The sequence below is a fragment of the Vicia villosa genome, linkage group LG5 (assembly GCF_029867415.1).
Source record: "Vicia villosa cultivar HV-30 ecotype Madison, WI linkage group LG5, Vvil1.0, whole genome shotgun sequence".
NCBI classification, from domain to species: Eukaryota; Viridiplantae; Streptophyta; class Magnoliopsida; order Fabales; family Fabaceae; genus Vicia; species Vicia villosa.
The window spans coordinates 7686813-7707804 of NC_081184.1; the positions used below are offsets into that span (position 1 = coordinate 7686813).

At 39.7% G+C, this 20992-nt stretch overlaps 2 protein-coding genes across 2 annotated transcripts in view; both read left to right on the forward strand.

Moving 5' to 3' along the window:
* The first annotated feature begins 16289 nt into the window (after window positions 1-16289).
* LOC131604124 (uncharacterized) lies at window positions 16290-17852 on the forward strand. The gene is made up of 2 exons (XM_058876612.1): window positions 16290-17384; window positions 17436-17852. Exons 1-2 carry the CDS (start codon window positions 16290-16292, stop codon window positions 17850-17852), a joined length of 1512 nt encoding a protein of 503 aa, XP_058732595.1.
* Window positions 17853-18320: 468 nt separating this feature from the next.
* Window positions 18321-20992, forward strand: part of LOC131604125 (uncharacterized) — a 42292-nt gene continuing 39620 nt past the window's right edge. The window contains exons 1-2 of the mRNA XM_058876613.1: window positions 18321-18755; window positions 18876-20480. Of these exons, the coding sequence (XP_058732596.1) occupies window positions 18321-18755; window positions 18876-20480 (2040 nt within the window). The remainder of the gene's footprint in view (window positions 18756-18875; window positions 20481-20992) is intronic.

Here is a 20992-nt window from a genome sequence, read left to right on the forward strand (position 1 = left end):
TTTTGTACTATATTCTATTATTTTCAAAAATCTTTTCCTTTCTTTTCAAATCTCTTTCTTTCAAAATCAAACCCTAACTTTATTCTATACATCTCTCTTTTCAAACCCTATCATACACTTTCTTTCAAATCCTACTACCACTCAAATTTTCCTTTTGTACGGAATCACTTCATTTCCCAACGTCTCTATCCTTCTTTTCACTCTATAAATACATCTCATTTTTTCCATAAAATCTCACATCAAATTTCAACTCATCTCTCAAATTTCTACTTCATATTCATTCTCTCTTCTTCCCCGGCAAAAATGGCGAAGCGAATGGAAACGTGTTTTCTTATGGTCATCACCGTCGTGATGGTGATCATGTCCTTTTTCTGTCTGCACAGTCCTGAAAAATGCGGACCTGGGTTGTTTACACTCCCAATCATCTATATGTTATTATTTATAGCATGGGTTATTAATCGTCATTCTTAAAGTTTGCTGTATCTTTTGTTTTCAAATAACGTACCGTTTACTCGTCGTACTGTTCATTATATTATGTAATATTTGCAATGTCAGTATTAAATGTCGTACTATTTGTCGTACTGTAGTTTAATTATCCAAATAATATTTTGTGTGTTTTTTTCCAGTTAAATATTTATTTTTCGGTGCATTAAATATTTTTCAGGGTTATTATCGGTAATTTTGTTCGCATACAGTATATTTTATTTGTTTATTATATCTGTGTTTTTCTAACAACTCATGTAAATAAATTTTCACCATTAACACAACAAAAAACAAAAAGAAAAAATTAACTTTGACTGTTGAATTTTCACTATAACTGCTACGTTAATGCCTGAACAGTCAGTTGACAGTCAAACCCGCTGACAGTGCAATTCTCCGTGTTTTCCACTATCAATCAAATCAATCTTTTTCATTTTAAAATTTCAAGATTTTTGTTCTAGAAGTCTTCAAAATATCACATGATTAGCGGAGACTCAGCACTGCACAAAAATCAGGTACGTTTAACTGTCTCCTACACAAACAATCCCTAACTAGGGTTTTTGTTTTTTTTCATGAGAACAAGTTTTTTGAGACCTCAAATGGATTTCATGGACCTCCATATATTTCAAAGTACCACAATACAAATTTTCAAACTTCAATTCGCTCAGACGCACGGTCAGCAGCTCAAACAGTCAACAGACGACCCGTTTGACCGAAAAGTCAACAGACAGTCAAAAATGAATTTTTTTGTCAACATCCATATTTTGTCAAAAGATTCATCATTTGATCATTGGTTGATCATAGTTCATCAAGAAAAGATAAAAAATCAGCAAAACCCTAAGTTTCAAAATTAGGGTTTTCTCCTAAAAAGTCAACTGAACTTTGACTGGTCATAACTCTCTCATCCTTCATCCAAAAAATTCCAACCAAAGCTCATTTTGAATGAAATTCAATTATATTTCAAATGCAATTGGTCCCATGGTCATTAGATTCACCATTTGGAAAATATGGGCCAAGACATTACAGGTCATTTTCAAAGTCAACAAAAAGTGGTTTTTTGTCAAAGGCCATAACATCAAGTTTTCATGATCCAAACATGTTCCCAATAATGTTAAGGGCCTCCCACGACCAACCTAAGGCCCATAACATTTTATTTCTTTTTTGGTTTAATTTTATTACATTTAAGATTAAATTGAAAAAGAAATGGTGCAAGATAATGTTATGTTGCTTTGATATCAAGCTAGAGCCCTCAAAATTGATTCAACTCTGCCCCAAAGAGATGGTACAACAAGAGGTTGAATAAAATTAAGCCATGGTTGCTTGAATTCAAAGTTACATATTATTAAAAAAGGCAAAAATTCAACAAAGCACTTAATGCATGTTAGCTTAAGATTTAAGTCCCTCCATGGCTTATAAATGGAGTAGAATATTTCAGTAGCAAAGGACACACAAAATCAGAACAAAATCTATGCTTGTAACACACTTGTAACAACTTGAAATATCAAAGAACTTGCAAAATTCGAATTTTATTTTCCAGTCATCCTCAAGCCAAACCAAACACACAAACACTCTTCTGAGCCTTAATATACCAAAACCCAATCCCTACACAAAGCTAAAACACCTCAAAGAAGCCTCACTCACTCTCTCCGAGTTGGTAAATTTTCCTGATTCATATCTCATTCATAAGCATGTATAAATGATATCTAACATTTGAAGGATAGAAAAACACTTAGAAAGGGGGGGTTTGAATAAGTGTAGCTTTAAAAAACTTGACAGATAAAAATAAATTGCATAGTTATTTTTATCCTGGTTCGTTGTTAACTAAACTACTCCAGTCCACCCCCGCAGAGATGATTTACCTCAACTGAGGATTTAATCCACTAATCGCACGGATTACAATGGTTCTCCACTTAGTCAGCAACTAAGTCTTCCAGAGTCTTCTGATCACACACTGATCACTCCAGGAACAACTGCTTAGATACCCTCTAAGACTTTCTAGAGTATTCTGATCCACACGAACACTCTAGTTACAACCTGCTTAGATAACCTCTAAGACTTCCTAGAGTATTCTGATCCACACGATCACTATAGTTCCTTACAACTTAATGTAATCAATTCTAAGAGTATTACAATTGCTTCTTAAAAGCTATAATCACAAACTGTGATATTTCTCTTAACGTTTAAGCTTAATCTCACTAATATATTACAACAGCAATGTAGTGAGCTTTGATGAAGATGAAGATTCTGAGCTTTGATTTGAACAGCGTTTCAGCAAGTTGATATTCACAGAATAGGTGTAGAATTCGTCAACTTTGCTTCTCATCAGAACTTCATATTTATAGGCGTTGGAGAAGATGACCGTTGAGTGCATTTAATGCTTTGCGTGTTCCGTACAGCATCGCATTTAAGGTTATACGCTTTTGTCAACTACCTCGAGCCTTGTTCACGCTGTGTCTACTGACGTTGCCTTTAATAGCTTCCAACGTTCCTTTTGTCAGTCAGCGTAGCCTGCCACTTGTACTTCCTTCTGATCTGATGTTTGTGAATACAACGTTTGAATATCATCAGAGTCAAACAGCTTGGTGCAAAGCATCTTCTGATCTTCTGACCTTGAAGTGCTTCTGTGCGTGATACCATCAGAACTTCAGTGCTTCTGATCTCATGTTCTTCTGATGCTTCCATAGACCCATGTTCTGATTCTGCTTCGACCATCTTCTGATGTCTTGCCAGACCATGTTCTGATTCTGCTTCGACCATCTTCTGATGTCTTGCCAGACCATGTTCTGATTCTGCTTCGACCATCTTCTGATGTCTTGCCAGACCATGTTCTGATGTTGCATGCTGAACCTTTTGAGACAAAGCTTCTGAGCGCTGAATTATGCATACTCTTTATATATTTCCTGAAAAGGAAATTGCATTGGATTAGAGTACCATATTATCTTAAGAAAAATTCATATTATTGTTATCATCAAAACTAAGATAATTGATCAGAACAAATCTTGTTCTAACAATCTCCCCCTTTTTGATGATGACAAAAACATATATAAATGATATGAATTTGCGATCAGAAAGAGTAGACGGCAAAAGACAAATTACACAGCTATAGCATAAGCATATGAATATGTCTCCCCCTGAGATTAACAATCTCCCCCTGAGATAAATAATCTCCCCCTGAAATAAATACTCGAAGAACTTTAATAAAAGACTTCCCTGATTATTTCGGTAGAGACGATCACATAAGCTTCTGTCTTCAGAGAATTCATAGCTTCTAACTTCTGCTTCCATTGGACAGCTTCAGAACTAGAATTTTTTTTTATTTTTAGATCCTTAGAACACTCACAGCTTCTGATTCCTGCTTCCATCTAGGACAGCTTCAGAACTTGAATTTCTTTGATCTTCAGAACATTCACAGCTTCTGATTTCTGCTTCCATTTAGGACAGCTTCAGAACTTGAATTTCTTTGATCTTCAGAACATTCACAGCTTCTGATTTCTGCTTCCATTTAGGACAGCTTCAGAACTTGAGTTTTCTGGATCTTTAGAACATTCACAACTTCTGATTTCTGCTTCCCTCGGATAGCTTCAGAGCTTTGAATTTCTACCAACATCACTTCATGCTAGATTTGTATCAGAACATTGTTGAATGTACCAGAGCATCATCAGAGCATCTCTACATCCTGAAATGTTACAGAACAAAAACTAAACGACAAAAGTCAGCATGAACGACAGAACATAAAATGTATATTAGAACACATGATATGTATCAGAGCCATATAGGCTAAAATAATGTATCAGAGCAAATAGAATTTTGTCAGGGCAAATAGACAAATATGGATCAAATTCTATTATCAGTGCTTCTGATTTCTTCTTCTTTCTTGCTTCTGATTTCTGAAGCTTGACAGCACTCAACTTGCTTCAATTTCCATGAGCTTATTCTTTTTACAGAATAACACTTCTTATGGTTTTGCTTCTTGTGTTTGCTTTGAAGATTCTCTTCACTTCTTTATACCTGCAAAACACTTAAACCATATAGAACTTGCAGTTCTTGTTAGTAAATGTGTGGGAGCTTTTCCCAGCAACTGATAGATTAATCAAATCATTTATCATTTATCTTCTCCCCCTTTTTGTCATAACATCAAAAAGAATATTTCAAAAGATTCAGATGAATAAAACGACAAAGAGGTTCTGAATCAACTTAGACAATGAAACGTTAGTAATAACCGAATCATAATTTCTAAAAGATTTCAATCAGAACTTCTGATAAAAAAAAATCTACATTCATTTCAGAAGATACTCATACGTAAGAACTTCTCATCTTCTCATTCTGGGCATAAATCCATACTGATGTTCTTCAGAATGAACTTAAACCTATCTTCAGCCAGGGGTTTTGCAAAGATATCAGCCCATTGATGGTCTGTATCCACAAAGTTTAAAGAAATAACACCCTTCTGAACATAGTCCCTTATGAAATGATGTTTAATCTCAATATGTTTAGCTTTTGAATGAAGAATAGGATTCTTAGATAAACATATAGCAGAAGTATTATCACAGAATATAGGAATGTTACTCTCATATATCTGATAGTCTTCTAACTGACTCTTCATCCAGAGCATCTGTGTACTGCAACCAGCAGCAGCGACATATTCTGCTTCTGTTGTTGAAAGAGCAATAGTTGCTTGCTTCTTGCTGTACCAGGAGATCAAATGACTTCCAAGAAATTGGCAACTTCCTGAAGTACTTTTTCTTTCAATTCTGTCTCCAGCATAGTCAGCATCGCAGAATCCTACTAAGTTGTATTCTTTAGATTTTCTGTAAACTAAGCCAACATTAGTAGTACCTTTCAGATACCTTATAATTCTCTTAACAGCAGTTAAATGAGATTCTCTAGGATCTGATTGGAATCTAGCACACAAACAAACACTGAACAGAATGTCAGGTCTAGAAGCAGTCAAATATAGAAGAGATCCAATCATACCTCTGTATAACTTCTGATCTACCTTCTTACTTACCTCATCCTTACCTAGGATGCATGTTGGATGCATAGGAGTTTTGGCTTCTTTGCAGTCTAGAAGATTAAACTTCTTCAGAAGTTCCTTCACATACTTGGTTTGGTGAACATACGTTCCTTCTGATGTTTGATTTATTTGTATTCCAAGGAAATACTTGAGTTCTCCCATCATGCTTATTTCAAACTCAGCCTGCATAGACTTAGCAAACTCCTTTCCAAGTGTAGCATTAGATGTTCCAAAAATAATATCATCTACGTATATTTGACAAATTAAAATATCCCTTTTAAAGGTTTTACAAAAGAGAGTAGTGTCCACTTTTCCTCTAGTGAAACCATTATCCAGAAGGAAAGAACTTAAGCGTTCATACCAAGCTCTGGGAGCTTGTTTCAATCCATACAACGATTTCTTTAGTTTAAAAACATGATTAGGAGACATAGAATCTTCAAAACCAGGAGGTTGATGGACATAAACTTCTTCATCTATATAACCATTTAAGAAGGCACTCTTAACATCCATCTGATAGAGAGTGATGTTATGTTGAGTGGCAAATGAAATTAATAGACAAATAGATTCTAACCTGGCCACTGGTGCAAAGGTTTCTGTATAGTCAATCCCTTCTTGCTGACTATAACCCTGAGCCACCAGTCTGGCTTTGTTCCTTATCACCTCACCTTTCTCACTGAGCTTGTTTCTGAAGACCCATTTTGTACCGATTATATTGAATCCTTCTGGTCTAGGAACAAGATCCCAAACATCATTCCTTGTAAACTGATTCAGTTCTTCTTGCATAGCAATTATCCAGTCTGGATCTTCTAGAGCGTGATCAACAGAAGTTGGCTCGATCAAAGATACAAGACCTAATTGACAGTCTGCATTGTTCTTAAGGAATGCTCTTGTTCTGATTAGATCATCCTTCTTTCCAAGAATGACATCTTCTGAATGACCAGAAATGAGTCTGGATGATCTTCTGACAGATGGTTCTTCAGAAATGCTTAGATTGTCCAGAGAAGCTGATATTTGATCTTCAGATTCTTTGCTTCTGAGAAGCTCTGCTTCTGATGCGTTGCTTCTTGGCTCAACAACTTCTGATATATCAATATCACAATCTGCAAAATTATCAAACTGCTTTGGTTTTTCAGAACCAAGCTTATCATCAAACCTGATATTGATTGATTCTTCCACAATCAATGTTTCAGTATTGTATACTCTGTAGCCTTTTGAGCGTTCAGAATACCCAAGAAGGAAACATTTTTGTGCTTTGGAATCAAACTTACCAAGATGATCTTTAGTGTTCAGAATAAAGCATACACATCCAAAAGGATGGAAATATGAAATGTTGGGCTTTTTATTCTTCCACAATTCATAAGGAGTCTTATTTAGAATAGGTCTGATAGAGATTCTATTCTGAATATAGCATGCAGTGTTTATTGCTTCTGCCCATAAATGCTTAGCCATATTGGTTTCATTGATCATGGTTCTGGCCATTTCTTGCAGAGTCCTATTCTTTCGTTCTACAACTCCATTTTGCTGTGGAGTTCTAGGACAAGAGAAATCATGGGCAATACCATTTTCTTTGAAGAATTCTTCAAAGGATCTGTTCTCAAATTCACCACCATGATCACTTCTGACCTTTATGATTTTACACTCTTTTTCAGATTGAATCTGAATGCAGAAATCAAAGAACACTGAATGAGTCTCATCCTTGTGTTTCAAAAATTTTACCCACGTCCAGCGACTATAATCATCTACGATGACTAATCCATATTTCTTCCCTCTGACAGATGCTGTTTTGACTGGTCCAAACAGATCAATGTGCAAGAGTTCTAATGGCCTTGAGGTAGAAACAACATTCTTAGACTTGAATGCAGGTTTGAAGAACTTGCCCTTTTGACATGCTTCACAAAGAGCATCTGATTTGAATTTCAGATTAGGGAGTCCTCTGACAAGATCCAGTTTGTTAATCTGAGAAATCTTTCTCAAACTAGCATGACCTAATCTTCTGTGCCAGACCCATTGCTCTTCAGAAACAGACATAAGACAAGTCACCTTCTGACTCATAAGATCTTGCAGATCTGTCTTATAAATGTTATTCTTCCTCTTGCCTATAAATAGGATTGAGCCATCCTTCTGATTTACATCCTTGCAGGACTTTTGATTAAAGATTATATCATAACCATTGTCACTCAATTGACTGATAGATAAGAGGTTATGTGTTAATCCTTCTACAAGAAGTACATTAGAAATGGAAGGAGAGTTACCAGACTTTATAGTTCTAGAGCCAATTATCTAGCCCTTCTGATCTCCTCCAAACTTGACTTCTCCTCCAGACTTAAGCACCAGGTCTTGGAACATAGACCTTCTTCCTGTCATGTGTCGTGAGCATCCAGAGTCCAGGTACCACGACATGTTGTGCTTTGTCCTTTTTGCAGCCAAGGATATCTGCAATAGGGATAATCTTATCCTTAGGTACCCACATTTTCTTGGGTCCTTTCTTGTTAGATTTTCTCAAGTTCTGATTGAACTTGGGTTTAACATTGTAAGCAATAGGAGGAACAGCATGATAATTTTTAATGTGAGTTTCATGATATTTCCTAGGTTGTGTCACATGCTTTTTGGTGTGTGTTATGTGAAAACTTTGAGCATGTGAAGTGTGCCTAATATCATGGGAGTGGCCATACTTGAACTGATAATACAATGGCTTGTATGTGAATTTCATTTCATCAACAGGTTCAAGTTTGTATGGGGTTTCACCCTCAAAACCAATGCCAACTCTTTTGTTTCCAGACACAGCATATATCATAGAAGCTAGATGACTTCTGCCAATACTTCTAGATAAGAACTTCCTGAAACTTAAATCATATTCTTTCAGAATATGGTTTAGACTAGGAGTGGATTTTTCTGAATCAGAAGGAGATCCAACATTATTGGATAATTTTAAAAGTTTTTCTTTTAATTCAGAATTTTCCAACTCAAGCTTCTTTGTTTCAAATTCAAATAGCTTTTTCAGCTCTTTGTATTTGAGACTAATCTGAGACTTGAATTCTAGAAGTTCAGTTAACCCGGAAACTAACTCATCTCTAGTAAGTTCAGAAAATACCTCTTCAGAATCTGATTCTGATGTAGATTCTGATCCGTCATCTTCTGTCGCCATCAGCGCACAGTTAGCCTGCTCATCTTCAGAGTCTGAATCATCTTCTGACTCATCCCAGGTTGCCATAAGACCTTTCTTCTTATGAAACTTCTTCTTGGGATTTTCCTTCTGAAGTTTTGGACATTCATTCTTGAAGTGTCCTGGCTCATTGCATTCATAGCACATGACCTTCTTCTTGTCAAATCTTCTGTCATCAGAAGATTCTCCACGTTCAAATTTCTTTGAACTTCTGACGCCTCTGAACTTCCTTTGCTTGTTCTTCCAGAGTTGATTTAGCCTTCTGGAGATCAAGGACAGTTCATCTTCTTCTTCAGATTCTGATTCTTCAGGATCTTCTTCTCTAGCCTGAAAAGCGTTAGTGCATTTCTTGATATTGGATTTTAATGCAATAGACTTACCTTTCTTTTGAGGCTCATTTACGTCCAGCTCTATTTCATGGTTTCTCAAGGCACTGATAAGCTCTTCCAGAGAAACTTCATTCAGATTCTTTGCAATCTTGAATGCAGTCACCATAGGACCCCATCTTCTGGGTAAGCTTCTGATGGTTTTCTTTACGTGATCAGCCTTTGTGTATCCCTTGTCAAGAACTCTCAATCCAGCAGTAAGAGTTTGAAATCTTGAAAACATCTTTTCAATGTCTTCATCATCCTCCATCTTGAAGGCTTCATACTTCTGGATTAAAGCGAGAGCTTTAGTCTCCTTGACTTGAGCATTTCCTTCATGAGTCATTTTCAAGGACTCATATATATCATAGGTCGTTTCCCTGTTAGATATCTTCTCATACTCAGCATGAGAGATAGCATTCAGCAAGACAGTTCTGCATTTATGATGATTCCTGAAAAGCTTCTTCTGATCATCACTCATTTCTTGCCTTGTCAGCTTTACGCCACTGGCATTTACTGGATGTTTGTAACCATCCATCAGAAGATCCCATAGATCACCATCTAGACCAAGAAAGTAACTTTCCAGTTTATCTTTCCAGTATTCAAAGTTTTCACCATCAAATACCGGCGGTCTTGTATAACCATTGTTACCGTTGTGTTGCTCAGCAGAGCCAGATGTAGATGTAGACTTTGCAGTTTCATCAGCCATCTTTTACTGAAGCGTTTTTCTCTTCCTGAATCTTTTCTAAACACGGTTAAGTGCTTGCACCTTAGAACCGGCGCTCTGATGCCAATTGAAGGATAGAAAAACACTTAGAAAGGGGGGGTTTGAATAAGTGTAGCTTTAAAAAACTTGACAGATAAAAATAAATTGCACAGTTATTTTTATCCTGGTTCGTTGTTAACTAAACTACTCCAGTCCACCCCCGCAGAGATGATTTACCTCAACTGAGGATTTAATCCACTAATCGCACGGATTACAATGGTTCTCCACTTAGTCAGCAACTAAGTCTTCCAGAGTCTTCTGATCACACACTGATCACTCCAGGAACAACTGCTTAGATACCCTCTAAGACTTTCTAGAGTATTCTGATCCACACGATCACTCTAGTTACAACCTGCTTAGATAACCTCTAAGACTTCCTAGAGTATTCTGATCCACACGATCACTCTAGTTCCTTACAACTTAATGTAATCAATTCTAAGAGTATTACAATTGCTTCTTAAAAGCTATAATCATAAACTGTGATATTTCTCTTAACGTTTAAGCTTAATCTCACTAATATATTACAACAACAATGTAGTGAGCTTTGATGAAGATGAAGATTCTGAGCTTTTATTTGAACAGCGTTTCAGCAAGTTGATATTCACAGAATAGGTGTAGAATTCGTCAACTTTGCTTCTCATCAGAACTTCATATTTATAGGCGTTGGAGAAGATGACCGTTGAGTGCATTTAATGCTTTGCGTGTTCCGTACAGCATCGCATTTAATGTTATACGCTTTTGTCAACTACCTCGAGCCTTGTTCACGCTGTGTCTACTGACGTTGCCTTTAATAGCTTCCAATGTTCCTTTTGTCAGTCAGCGTAGCCTGCCACTTGTACTTCCTTCTGATCTGATGTTTGTGAATACAACGTTTGAATATCATCAGAGTCAAACAGCTTGGTGCAAAGCATCTTCTGATCTTCTGACCTTGAAGTGCTTCTGTGCTTGATACCATCAGAACTTCAGTGCTTCTGATCTCATGTTCTTCTGATGCTTCCATAGACCCATGTTCTGATTCTGCTTCGACCATCTTCTGATGTCTTGCCAGACCATGTTCTGATTCTGCTTCGACCATCTTCTGATGTCTTGCCAGACCATGTTTTGATTCTGCTTCGACCATCTTCTGATGTCTTGCCAGACCATGTTCTGATGTTGCATGCTGAACCTTTTGAGACAAAGCTTCTGAGCGCTGAATTATGCATACTCTTTATATATTTCCTGAAAAGGAAATTGCATTGGATTAGAGTACCATATTATCTTAAGCAAAATTCATATTATTGTTATCATCAAAACTAAGATAATTGATCAGAACAAATCTTGTTCTAACAACATTTTGTTTGAGTTGATGAAGTAATTTAGAGTAGCTTTGACGTGCCACATGGAAGCATAGGTCCGAGAAACGTGTTCCACCATTCTTGAATGTGTTTAAACTTTTGATTCGAACCTCCTGAACCAGGCGATTTCAGTCCAAACTAATTTCACCAATGGATTCCCAGACCTCGATTTAGGGGGGTAGGGTCTTCCTTTGGTATTTATCTAACGTATTTTTGTAGGTGGAAGATGCCTTAGCCGGAGAAGATGACCGAAAACACTGTTACGGCGGTCAACAGATCCAAGCGTGGTTGACTGACTCACGTGGCTCCTTCCAGTCATCTCATTGGCCAGTCAATAGGTCCAGGGCTTGTGTGGCGGAGGGAAGCGCTATGATTGGTTCGTTTGAATAAGCTGGGTCCCACTTCACTTAAGTTCAGAAAAAAAGGGAAACATGGATTGAGCCTGCACGCTGTTGCACCCCAAAATTTGCCCTCTTTATTTGAGCTATAAGTTAATGATGACGTTTATTTCGTCATTCAAAAATGAAGAAAAATAATAAAGAGTTTCATGGGTGTTAAGAAGATAAGGTATGAAAAATGGTTTAAAACAATAAAAGTACGAGAAAATTCACAAATACTATTTGGAAGGTGATATGAGATAAGTTCCCGCGTTGTCCCCACTGTTTCGACGATATCTACAACTTTCGTGTTCGGCTCGGGAGCCAATTCTTTGAGGAAGGTTGTCAAATTTGCAAATTACTTGAGGTTTCATAGTGAAAAACAATGCTGAATGTAGGGTTTTGTGCCTCGGAAAATTCGTATCTCACAATCCGCTCGTCGGATTCGCTTGAAAATTTAACTGGAGCTCCGTGGCATCATTACCAAGATTTCATATGTTCGGACCAAGGGCCAAATATGCACAGAAAATTCCCAGAATTTTAAGGATCGTCGCGTTGTTTCAGTGAAAAAGTGTGTTTTCGAGTATGTCGCGCCAAGTTCGAAAATTCATAACTTCTTCGATTTTTATCGTATGAAGTCCATTCCGGCGGCATTCTCTCAGAAATTTCGTTAGCTTCGATTCTTCGTCACACATGCTTGTTCAGATTCTGATCCGAAGATGGAGTTTTATCGAGTTCTTTGAGCGGTACCCATAAAATTTCGCATAGTCGCGCCAGATGAATCGACTTTTCTCGTCATTCAAACAGGCGTATTTTATTCATCGCTTATCGGATTAAGGTGATTCTCGCGGCGACGAGTCACAAATTTGGTCATCTTCACAGTGGCATCGGTTTTGTTCCGGAATTCAGAGCCGAACCGAGTTTCCTTAAAAACGAGCCAAAATGAGACGCACCGAGGGCAATTTGGACATTTCGCATTGACCATATATAAACATTTTGCTCTTCACAAATCAAAGGAGGATTCTCATAATTTCAATTCACCAATTCTTCACAAACACATTCTCTCAATTCTCTCTCAATTCTCATAGATCAAAACCACAAAAACTCACAAAAACTTCATCAATTCAAGATCAAATCTCAAGAACAAATGAAGATCAAAACACAAATCAAGATCTTCTCCTCCGATTAAAGTGTCGCGGATCTCTCTCTCTCTCTCCCAAGGATCTCACGCGCCACTCTCTCCTTCACATCTCTTGGATTTCGTTCGTGTTCGCGTCGTGTTCGCGTTCGTGTTCATCCGATCTCATTCTCTTCGTTCGATCCGGTAAATTCACTACAAACCTTGCTAGATTATTGAATTTGTTGCTGAATTCGACATTGATCATGAAGATTTTTGATTGTGGATGATGGATCTATGATAGTTGATGATGATAATTGATTGTTGATTGATTGATTCGTGTTAATCTTGATTATTTGATTGAATTTGAGATTTACCGTTGAATTGTTGATGATGCTACATGCATGTTGCTTATAATCCAAGAAATTGCATGCTAAGTGTTTGATAATTTGAATGTGTGAAGCATTTGTGCTTAATTTTGAGTACTAGCATGTGATAATTGATTGTGGAATGATAATTCATGATGCCTATGCTAGATTGAGGCCATTTGAGGTTTGATAACGATTGCTCTTGATGATACAATTACAATGCTTACGATTCAATGCTTGCATGCTAATTGTTCGATAGAATGTTTAAGTTTGCTCACAAAGACCGATCAATATACTGAATAATGTGTTTGCTCTTGACTCATAGCATTGCATGTTTGATATTTGCTTGTATGCTGAACATTCATGAAGGATGGAATCTTGTTTCCTTGCGAAAAAATTCAATTTTCGGCATTTGGCACTGTTAGGTCGACCCAGGGTGAGTTTAGGTCGACCTAAAACCTTCATTTTTGACTATGGCACTGTTAGGTCGACCCAGGGTGAATTTAGGTCGACCTAAAACCTTCACTTTTGACTATGGCACTGTTAGGTCGACCTAGGGTGAGTTTAGGTCGATCTAAAACCTTCATTTTGGATCCTGGCACTGTTAGGTCGACCCAGGGTGAGTTTAGGTCGACGTGGAGCTGTTTATTTCGTTTCTGGACCTGTTAGGTCGACCTAGGTCGAGGGTAGGTCGACCTACTTTTGCTTCCTTTGCTTCCTAACTTCAATCTTTCATATCTTTTTGCTCGTAACTCCGATTTGCGCGTTCTTTATACCGTTGGAAAGCTTGTGAAATGTGCTATCTTGTGAGATGATTGGTATTGATTGATTGTGGTTTATTCATCTTTGTTTTCCCTTTGACATTTTGTTGTTCATTTCATGTTTGCATTAGTTATTCATTTTCTTTTAGATTAGAATGCAATAACGCAATTCCGATTGCGATGTTTTGTTATCTCTAACTTGTGTGCTAGTGTGAAAGGCTCTTGGATAATCACCGACCGGCGCTTATTGCTTGAGTGTTTCGCTTTACTCGCGGAACACGATCCGTATTCACTTGTATCGTGTTCTCATCCGGGAAACACGTTCCTATTACTTTATATCTGCTTGTTTGGTTTGCTTGTTCCTCTTGCAGATGTATTGTGATTGTGCTCGACGCGCATGTCGACTTTTGTGTGCTTTCATGGCTAATCGGTGTGCTGACTATTTGCCTTTGCTTTGCTAGCTCGCTCGCGGGATCCTAGTTTCTTTGCTTTTCCTCGCTACAGTTTACGGATCATCATCCGTTTGGTATTGATTCCGTTTCATTTTATTTCTCTTGCACTTTATTGCTTTCTCGCATCATCCTTTAACATGAGAAGTAGGACCTAGACATGCATCTGGCCAAGCCCTCGAAAGAGGCTCTGTTTTTGTTGGTGTGTTTATATTTGTGTTTTGCGGCAGGGAGTCACGGTGTAATAAGTCCTATATGGCACTCCGTTAAGTCCTTATGGAAGGCATGCGGAAAGGGTTAGCAATCAACCCCCGCCTAGTCTCATCGAGTCTGTTCATTATGCGCACACCTCGGGTCGCTTGCTTTTGAACCTGCACAAGATCTTGTTATCGAGTATGTCAGGAAAAGGGTTCATGCAGCCGGACCCCCGCCTTTCTTATAGTTCGCGTTGCTCGACGTTGATGCTCGGTGTACGCACGCACCGTTTTCCTTTACGATCCGTGACGGCTTGGTTGCTGAGAGGGGTCCGCCCTCTTGTCTATGGCCCGATCATTTTCACGAGGTCTAATGCTTGGTTGACTTGGGTCGAGCTGATCCCCTTGCCTATGGCGGGACCGCTTTTCTACCACTCGGTCAGTACCTTTGGTTTGTTTGCTTTACGAGTGGATGCTCGTTTGTGTGCTCATTGTGTGCTTTCCCCTTTTCCCTCGTAGGTTGTTAGCTTAGCTTAGACTTGTACCCTTTGTATGATAACATTAGGTAGCAAGCTTTCCCCCTTAGCTTAGGTCTTCCTCATGCATTCTTTAAAACACAAACCACACTCTTTGATTTTCTTTTTCTAAGAACTTGTTATTTCCGCTCCATTCCCAGGCGTAAGTCTCCAAAGGTCGAGCAGCGGAGTGTGAATGTAACTCGTTCACCTAAAAAACACAAAACAAACAAAAATTAGTTAGCCGAGCTACGGTAGCTCTGATTCTGCAAAACAGATACGTAGGCAGCGGGGTAGGGCCCGTGCGAGCACAATCCTTTCTTTTCCCTATATTCTGCATTCATTTTAGTCCAGATTAGCGTAGATTTGTTACACACCCATAGATTTAGACACATGCGTGGATACCATCGAGTACGATGGGCGCGAGGGGTGCTAATACCTTCCCCTCGCGTAACCGACTCCCTTACCCTTTTTCTCTGGTCGTGAGACCGTTGTTTTGTTTTGTGGTTTGCTGGCATTCCTTTCCTTTTCAGGATAAATATGTTAGTGGCGACTCTGTTAATTTTCGCGGTAGCGACAGCTGGCGACTCTGCTGGGGACGTCTTGACCTGTTGCTGGTCCGGACTCAGCGAGTCGATCCTAGCGCTTGTGTGTTTATCATTGGGTGTTTTTATTGCTTTGCATATTTACCTGTTTGCATTGCATTCTATGTGCGCTTTTACTTTTCTGCATCATATTCTGGACTGTCTGGATTTCTATCTGTGGGTGGGTGTTTCAAGAGGTAAAAGGCCCAATACCCAGGCTATGAGTGATACCATAGGAACTAGGACTAGAGTGGCCGTGACGGACAGAAGGCGTATGCCTGATTGATCTGATCACGTATCCACGGGCAGAGCTTGGTGGAATGAGGCAATATCGTATGATAACGCCTACATTCGATCCTCTGTTGGCTTTTCGACCTACCTTGGCCTAGATTTACCCGTGAGTGGGGCGGGAATCAATCATTTCTTAACAGGTACATTGATGGTGACTTTGGTTCTTGACCGAGGTTTACCGCTGTTCTTGTTCGAGGGTTACCATGGTTCTTGTTCGAGGGTTACTGTGGTTCTTATTCGAGTGGCTTTGTTCCTGTTATGATGACTATGGTTCTGATTCTATTGATTGTGTCCCGTGATCTACGGGGAGTTCCGAATTGGTGCCGAACCTTTGAACCTGAGTCGTGTAACTTTGAGGAAGTCCAGAATGCCCGGTGGGCGGCAACAAGTCCTACCACTTTGCATCATAGCATATTTATTTCCAAAAGAAATGCAAAAAAAAAAAATAATAATAACAAGCATTTGCATGTCATGCTTTTCAGGGATATTCAGGAGTTCACTCAAGTTGAAGATGGACATTCCCACTGATACTGTCAAAGAATGCACGAGGCATACCAAAGCTTACAAGATTCCGGGTATTGATGTTTCGGGGTTGATTGGTTTGAGTTCTCGGTTGGAAGGGGAGGTTCTCCGTGATTTCAATCATGATTATGGCAATTTGCTCTCCATCCTCAATACATCTTTCGATCCAATGGCTTTGATCACCCTGTTTCAGTTCTATGATCCGCGCTTGAGATGTTTTACATTTCAGGACTATCAATTGGTTCCAACACTCGAGGAGTTTTCTTACATACTCAACATCCGAATCACTGATGATGTACCTTTTGTTCGGGTTCCCGAGGTTGTGAGTTTTGAAAAGATAGCGGAAGCTCTTCACATGGGTATAAAGGAGGTGAAAATAAATTGGAAGTCATCGGGCGGTGTCTCCGGTTTCTATCTTTGCTTTTTGATCAGTAGGGCTGAGGAGGCGGCTAAGAAAGAGCATTGGGTTGATTTTAGTCGTTTGCTTGCTATCATGATCTATGGTATTGTCTTATTCCCATCAAGAGAAAACTTTGTGAGTTTGGCGGCGATTTGTGTCTTTATGAACAAAAACCCCGTGCCAACGTTGCTTGCAGATGCTTATTTTTCGATCCATGAGAGAAGTAAGAAAGGAGGATATGTTGTTGGTTCTTGTCTTCCATTGTTGTATCAGTGGTTCATGTTGCATTTGCCGGTAAGAGGACCTTTTGTGCTCAAGAAGAGTTCTCTTAAGTGGTCAGATAGGATTGTTAACCTCACATCTTATGACATCAGGTGGAACTATTGTGTGGGGAAGATTTGGAACATCATCACTAGCTGCGGTCAATATCCCAATGTTCCTCTCATGGGAACTAGAGGTTGCATTAGTTATAATCCCACGCTCGCCTATCGTCAATTGGGGTATGCAATGGAAAGGGCTCAGGATGATGTAGAGGCGTTTGAATCTGTGTACTTTGCTGATGGTAAAGATCCTTCGGAGCTAGAAAAGATAGCATATGCCTGGACTAAAGTTCACAAGAGAGATCAGACTACTTTGAGCAAGAAGGTTCCTATTGCTATGGGTCCTTACAAGAAATGGGTTGAGGCAAGAGTGGCAAATTTGTTGCTGCCATTTGCGAGGTCATGTCCATTGTAGGAGCAACCTCCCGTGGTTTTATCTGATACAGTTGCGGCTGAACTCTATATTCAAACCGAAGCAGACAACATCAAACTAAAAGCAAAGGACAATGAGGTTGGCTTGGAGAGGTATTTTCAAGATTGTGAAAAGGCGGAATTGGCTCGTAAGCTCAAGCAGGCGCAAGGTGAAGGTTCAAACTTGACACATGCTCAAAGGCGATCTCATGACTTGATGGGAGAAAGTTTGTACCGAAAACAACAAGAATGTGCGAAGTTGCGAAGGTCCGAAAGCAATAGCAAGAGAAGGATGCAGGATTCAGAAAAACAATTGATGGAAGAAAAAGCCAAGTCTGCTCGACTTGAAGAAGAATTAACAAGACTCCGAGCCCAACGAAGAGGAAATGGAGGAGCTCATCCTATTACCAGGCGATCCTAGTATCACTGTGGGGTGGACTTGATGTTTATTCTTGATATTTGGCACCCATGTCCAGGATTGTTGGATGGGGTCGCATTGTGTTATATTTTGGATTTCTTTTGTATGCCTTAAGAGCACTTTGTGACACGATTGTGCCATGTTTGTATGAACTCAAATTCTCAGTTATGATTGAATGGAATATGCTCAGTTTGATGAATTATTCTCGTGTGTGGATTGCTGTTCAAATATATTCTATATCAGGGTTTCTATGTCCTATCTGAAAGTGGGATGAACTCTTGGATACCTGAAAATTGACAAACATTTCATGCATATCATTCATATATCATACATGTCATATATTTACAGGTTTTGCAGGTCTTACATCTTATGTCTCGCTATTTTGTTATCAAAAGGAGTTCTAAGACGGCTAATCACCCGTATCCGACTAGGAGCAATCAGAGAAGGCAGATGGAACAGATCCAGGAACAGATGGCAGAGATGAGAGCTCAATTGGCAGAGCAGATGAATGCACAGATGACACAGTTCATGGAGGCGTTGGCTAACGTCACCAGGGGTCAAGAGGATTTGCGAGTTCTTGTCGAGAACTCTAGGAGGACTGAAAATGACGGACAGCAGTATGGTTTGTTTGATGATGTGTCGGGCCGTATTGATGATCATCATAATGAGAATGAGTTCAGGCGTCCTAGCTATGTGCCTTATAATCCTTTCAACCAGAATCAGGGTTTCCCCCCACCACCTCCGTCTCGTCTATTGGGGAGGAGAGATAATCAGAACCGTGATAATTTGGATTTCAATGTTGAAAACGTTGACCAGTTGTCGAGGCATAGTGCTGAGGGTGCACCTGAGGAAGTCGAGAGGTATCGTCTGATTGAAGAACGTCTCAGGGCTGTTGAAGGCAAAGGGGTGTTAGGCATGGATATCAATGACTTGGGGTTGGTTCCTGGTGTGAGGATTCCACCGAAGTTCAAAGTGCCATCTTTTGACAAATACAATGGAGCGACTTGTCCTATGACTCATGTCAAGGCTTATTATCGTAAGATGTCAGTATACTCTGAGGATGAGGGTTTTCTGATGCACTTCTTCCAAGATAGCTTAGCTGGAGCTTCTTTGGAGTGGTATGTACAACTCGAGCGCACTCACATTCACTCATGGAGAGATCTTGTGGAGGCTTTCATTAAGCATTATCAGTACAATGTTGATATGGCACCCAATCGAACCCAGTTGCAAGGATTGGTGCAAGAGTCCAAGGATTCTTTCAAAGCATACGCTCAAAAATGGCGTGAGTTGGCAGCAAGAGTGCAACCTCCTATGACTGAGCGTGAGATGATTGATATGTTCACAAGCACTCTGTCGGGACATTACTATTTGGCTTGTAGTACGTCCGCAAGTTTTGCTGAGATGGTTAGATGTGGTGAACGTGTTGAGATGGGCTTGAAAATGGGAAGGATTCAGATAGGCACTTCTTCTGGTCCCACAAGTGGTAAGAGACAGTCAGAGGGCTATGCCAGAAAGAAGGAAGGAAATACTGACGCTGTGTATGGAAGAGGAAATCAAGGAAGAAGTAACTCCCAGGTGAATGTTGTTACTATTCCTGTGCCCCAGCAACAACAGCAGCAGGGACAACGTCCTCAGTATCAGAACAATCGATACCCTCCGAGGACTAGACCTAACAGGCACTTTGATCCGATTCCTATGACATATGCTCAGTTGTTGCAACACTTGCTCAATATTGAGAAAATCACATTGAGGGATGCTCCAAATGCTCCAGACAGACAATCACCAAGCTATAACGCGAATGCCCGTTGTGCGTTCCACTCTGGTGGTGTGGGGCATGATACTGAAAAATGCATTGCTTTGAAAAACAAGGTTCAGGACTTGTTAGATCAAAAAGTCATTCAATTCACTCCAGTACCCAATATTGTCAATAATCCGATGCCTGCTCACGGAGGCTCGGGCGTGAATGCCATTGAGAGTGAAGAGATAAATGTTGTATCCGACGTGGGTTGTTTGACTTTCCCTCTCGTATCTGTGAAGCAACATCTGGTGAATAGCGGCATCTTCCCGGGCTGTGGTGTTGATTGTGAGAGTTGCAAAAGCCAACCTGAAGGTTGTGCTGATTTGAAAGGTATGGTACAAAAGCTGATTGATGAGGGTCCTCTGCAGTTCTATCGAAGGTTGAGAGGTGCGAAGAGTAATGTTGGCGAAGTGTCTGTGATCTCAATTCCTTATGATCCAGTTGTTCCAATATGTATTCAAGTACCTATTCAGATACCTGTCAGTATTCCATATGAGGAACAACCAGCGGCGTTGATGATTACCGTGCCTGGTCCTATTCCATATGAGAGTGAGAAGGCTATTCCTTGGCATTATGGCTCAGATGTATATTACCATGGTACAAAGAAAGGGGATGAGCCATCTAAAGGGGAATTTGTTGAGGCTGCAGCTGCAAACACTGACAATTTTGCCGGTACTGGTAGAATTACTCGCAGTGGTAGGGTGTTCTCCCCTCAGCTTGTTCAGAACAATGCAGATGCTTTGGTTAAGGCCAAAGGAAAACAAGTAGTGACTGATGTCCAGAATTCTCCCACCCAAAGTGGGGCACCTGATAGTGCTGTGTCTTCCAAGGATGTGGAAGAATTATTGAGAATCATCAGGAAGTCTGATTACAAGGTTGTTGAGCAGTTGGGTCAAACTCAATCAAAGATCTCCATCTTGCAATTGCTGATGTGTTCAGAAGGTCATAGAGATGCTCTATTGAGAATTCTGAATGGTGCTTACGTTCCGCATGAAATATCTGTGAATCAGTTAGAGGCGGTGGCCAATAATATTTCCGTTGGGAACGGTTTGGGATTTACAGATCGTGATCTTCCTCCAGAAGGGAGAAACCATAACAAGGCTTTGCATATTTCGATTGAGTGTAAGGGGACGACTTTGTCCCGTGTTTTGGTTGATACTGGGTCTTCATTGAACGTGCTTCCCAAGTCAGCTCTAATGAGAATTGACTATGCTGGTGTGGAGTTAAGGCCTAGTGAGTTGGTAGTGCGCGCCTTTGATGGTTCAAGGAGGTCCGTGTTCGGGGAGGTAGATCTTCCAATCCAAGTTGGTCCTCAGATCTTCACTACAACCTTTTATGTGATGGA

Excerpts from the sequence above, each read along its gene's own strand:
- LOC131604124 (XM_058876612.1), top strand. The coding sequence starts at position 16,290 with ATGGACATTCCCACTGATACTGTCAAAGAATGCACGAGGCATACCAAA. Across the intron at positions 17,385-17,435 it reads CTTACAAGAAATGGGTTGAG|GAGCAACCTCCCGTGGTTTT; the intron begins GCAAGAGTGGCA and ends TGTCCATTGTAG.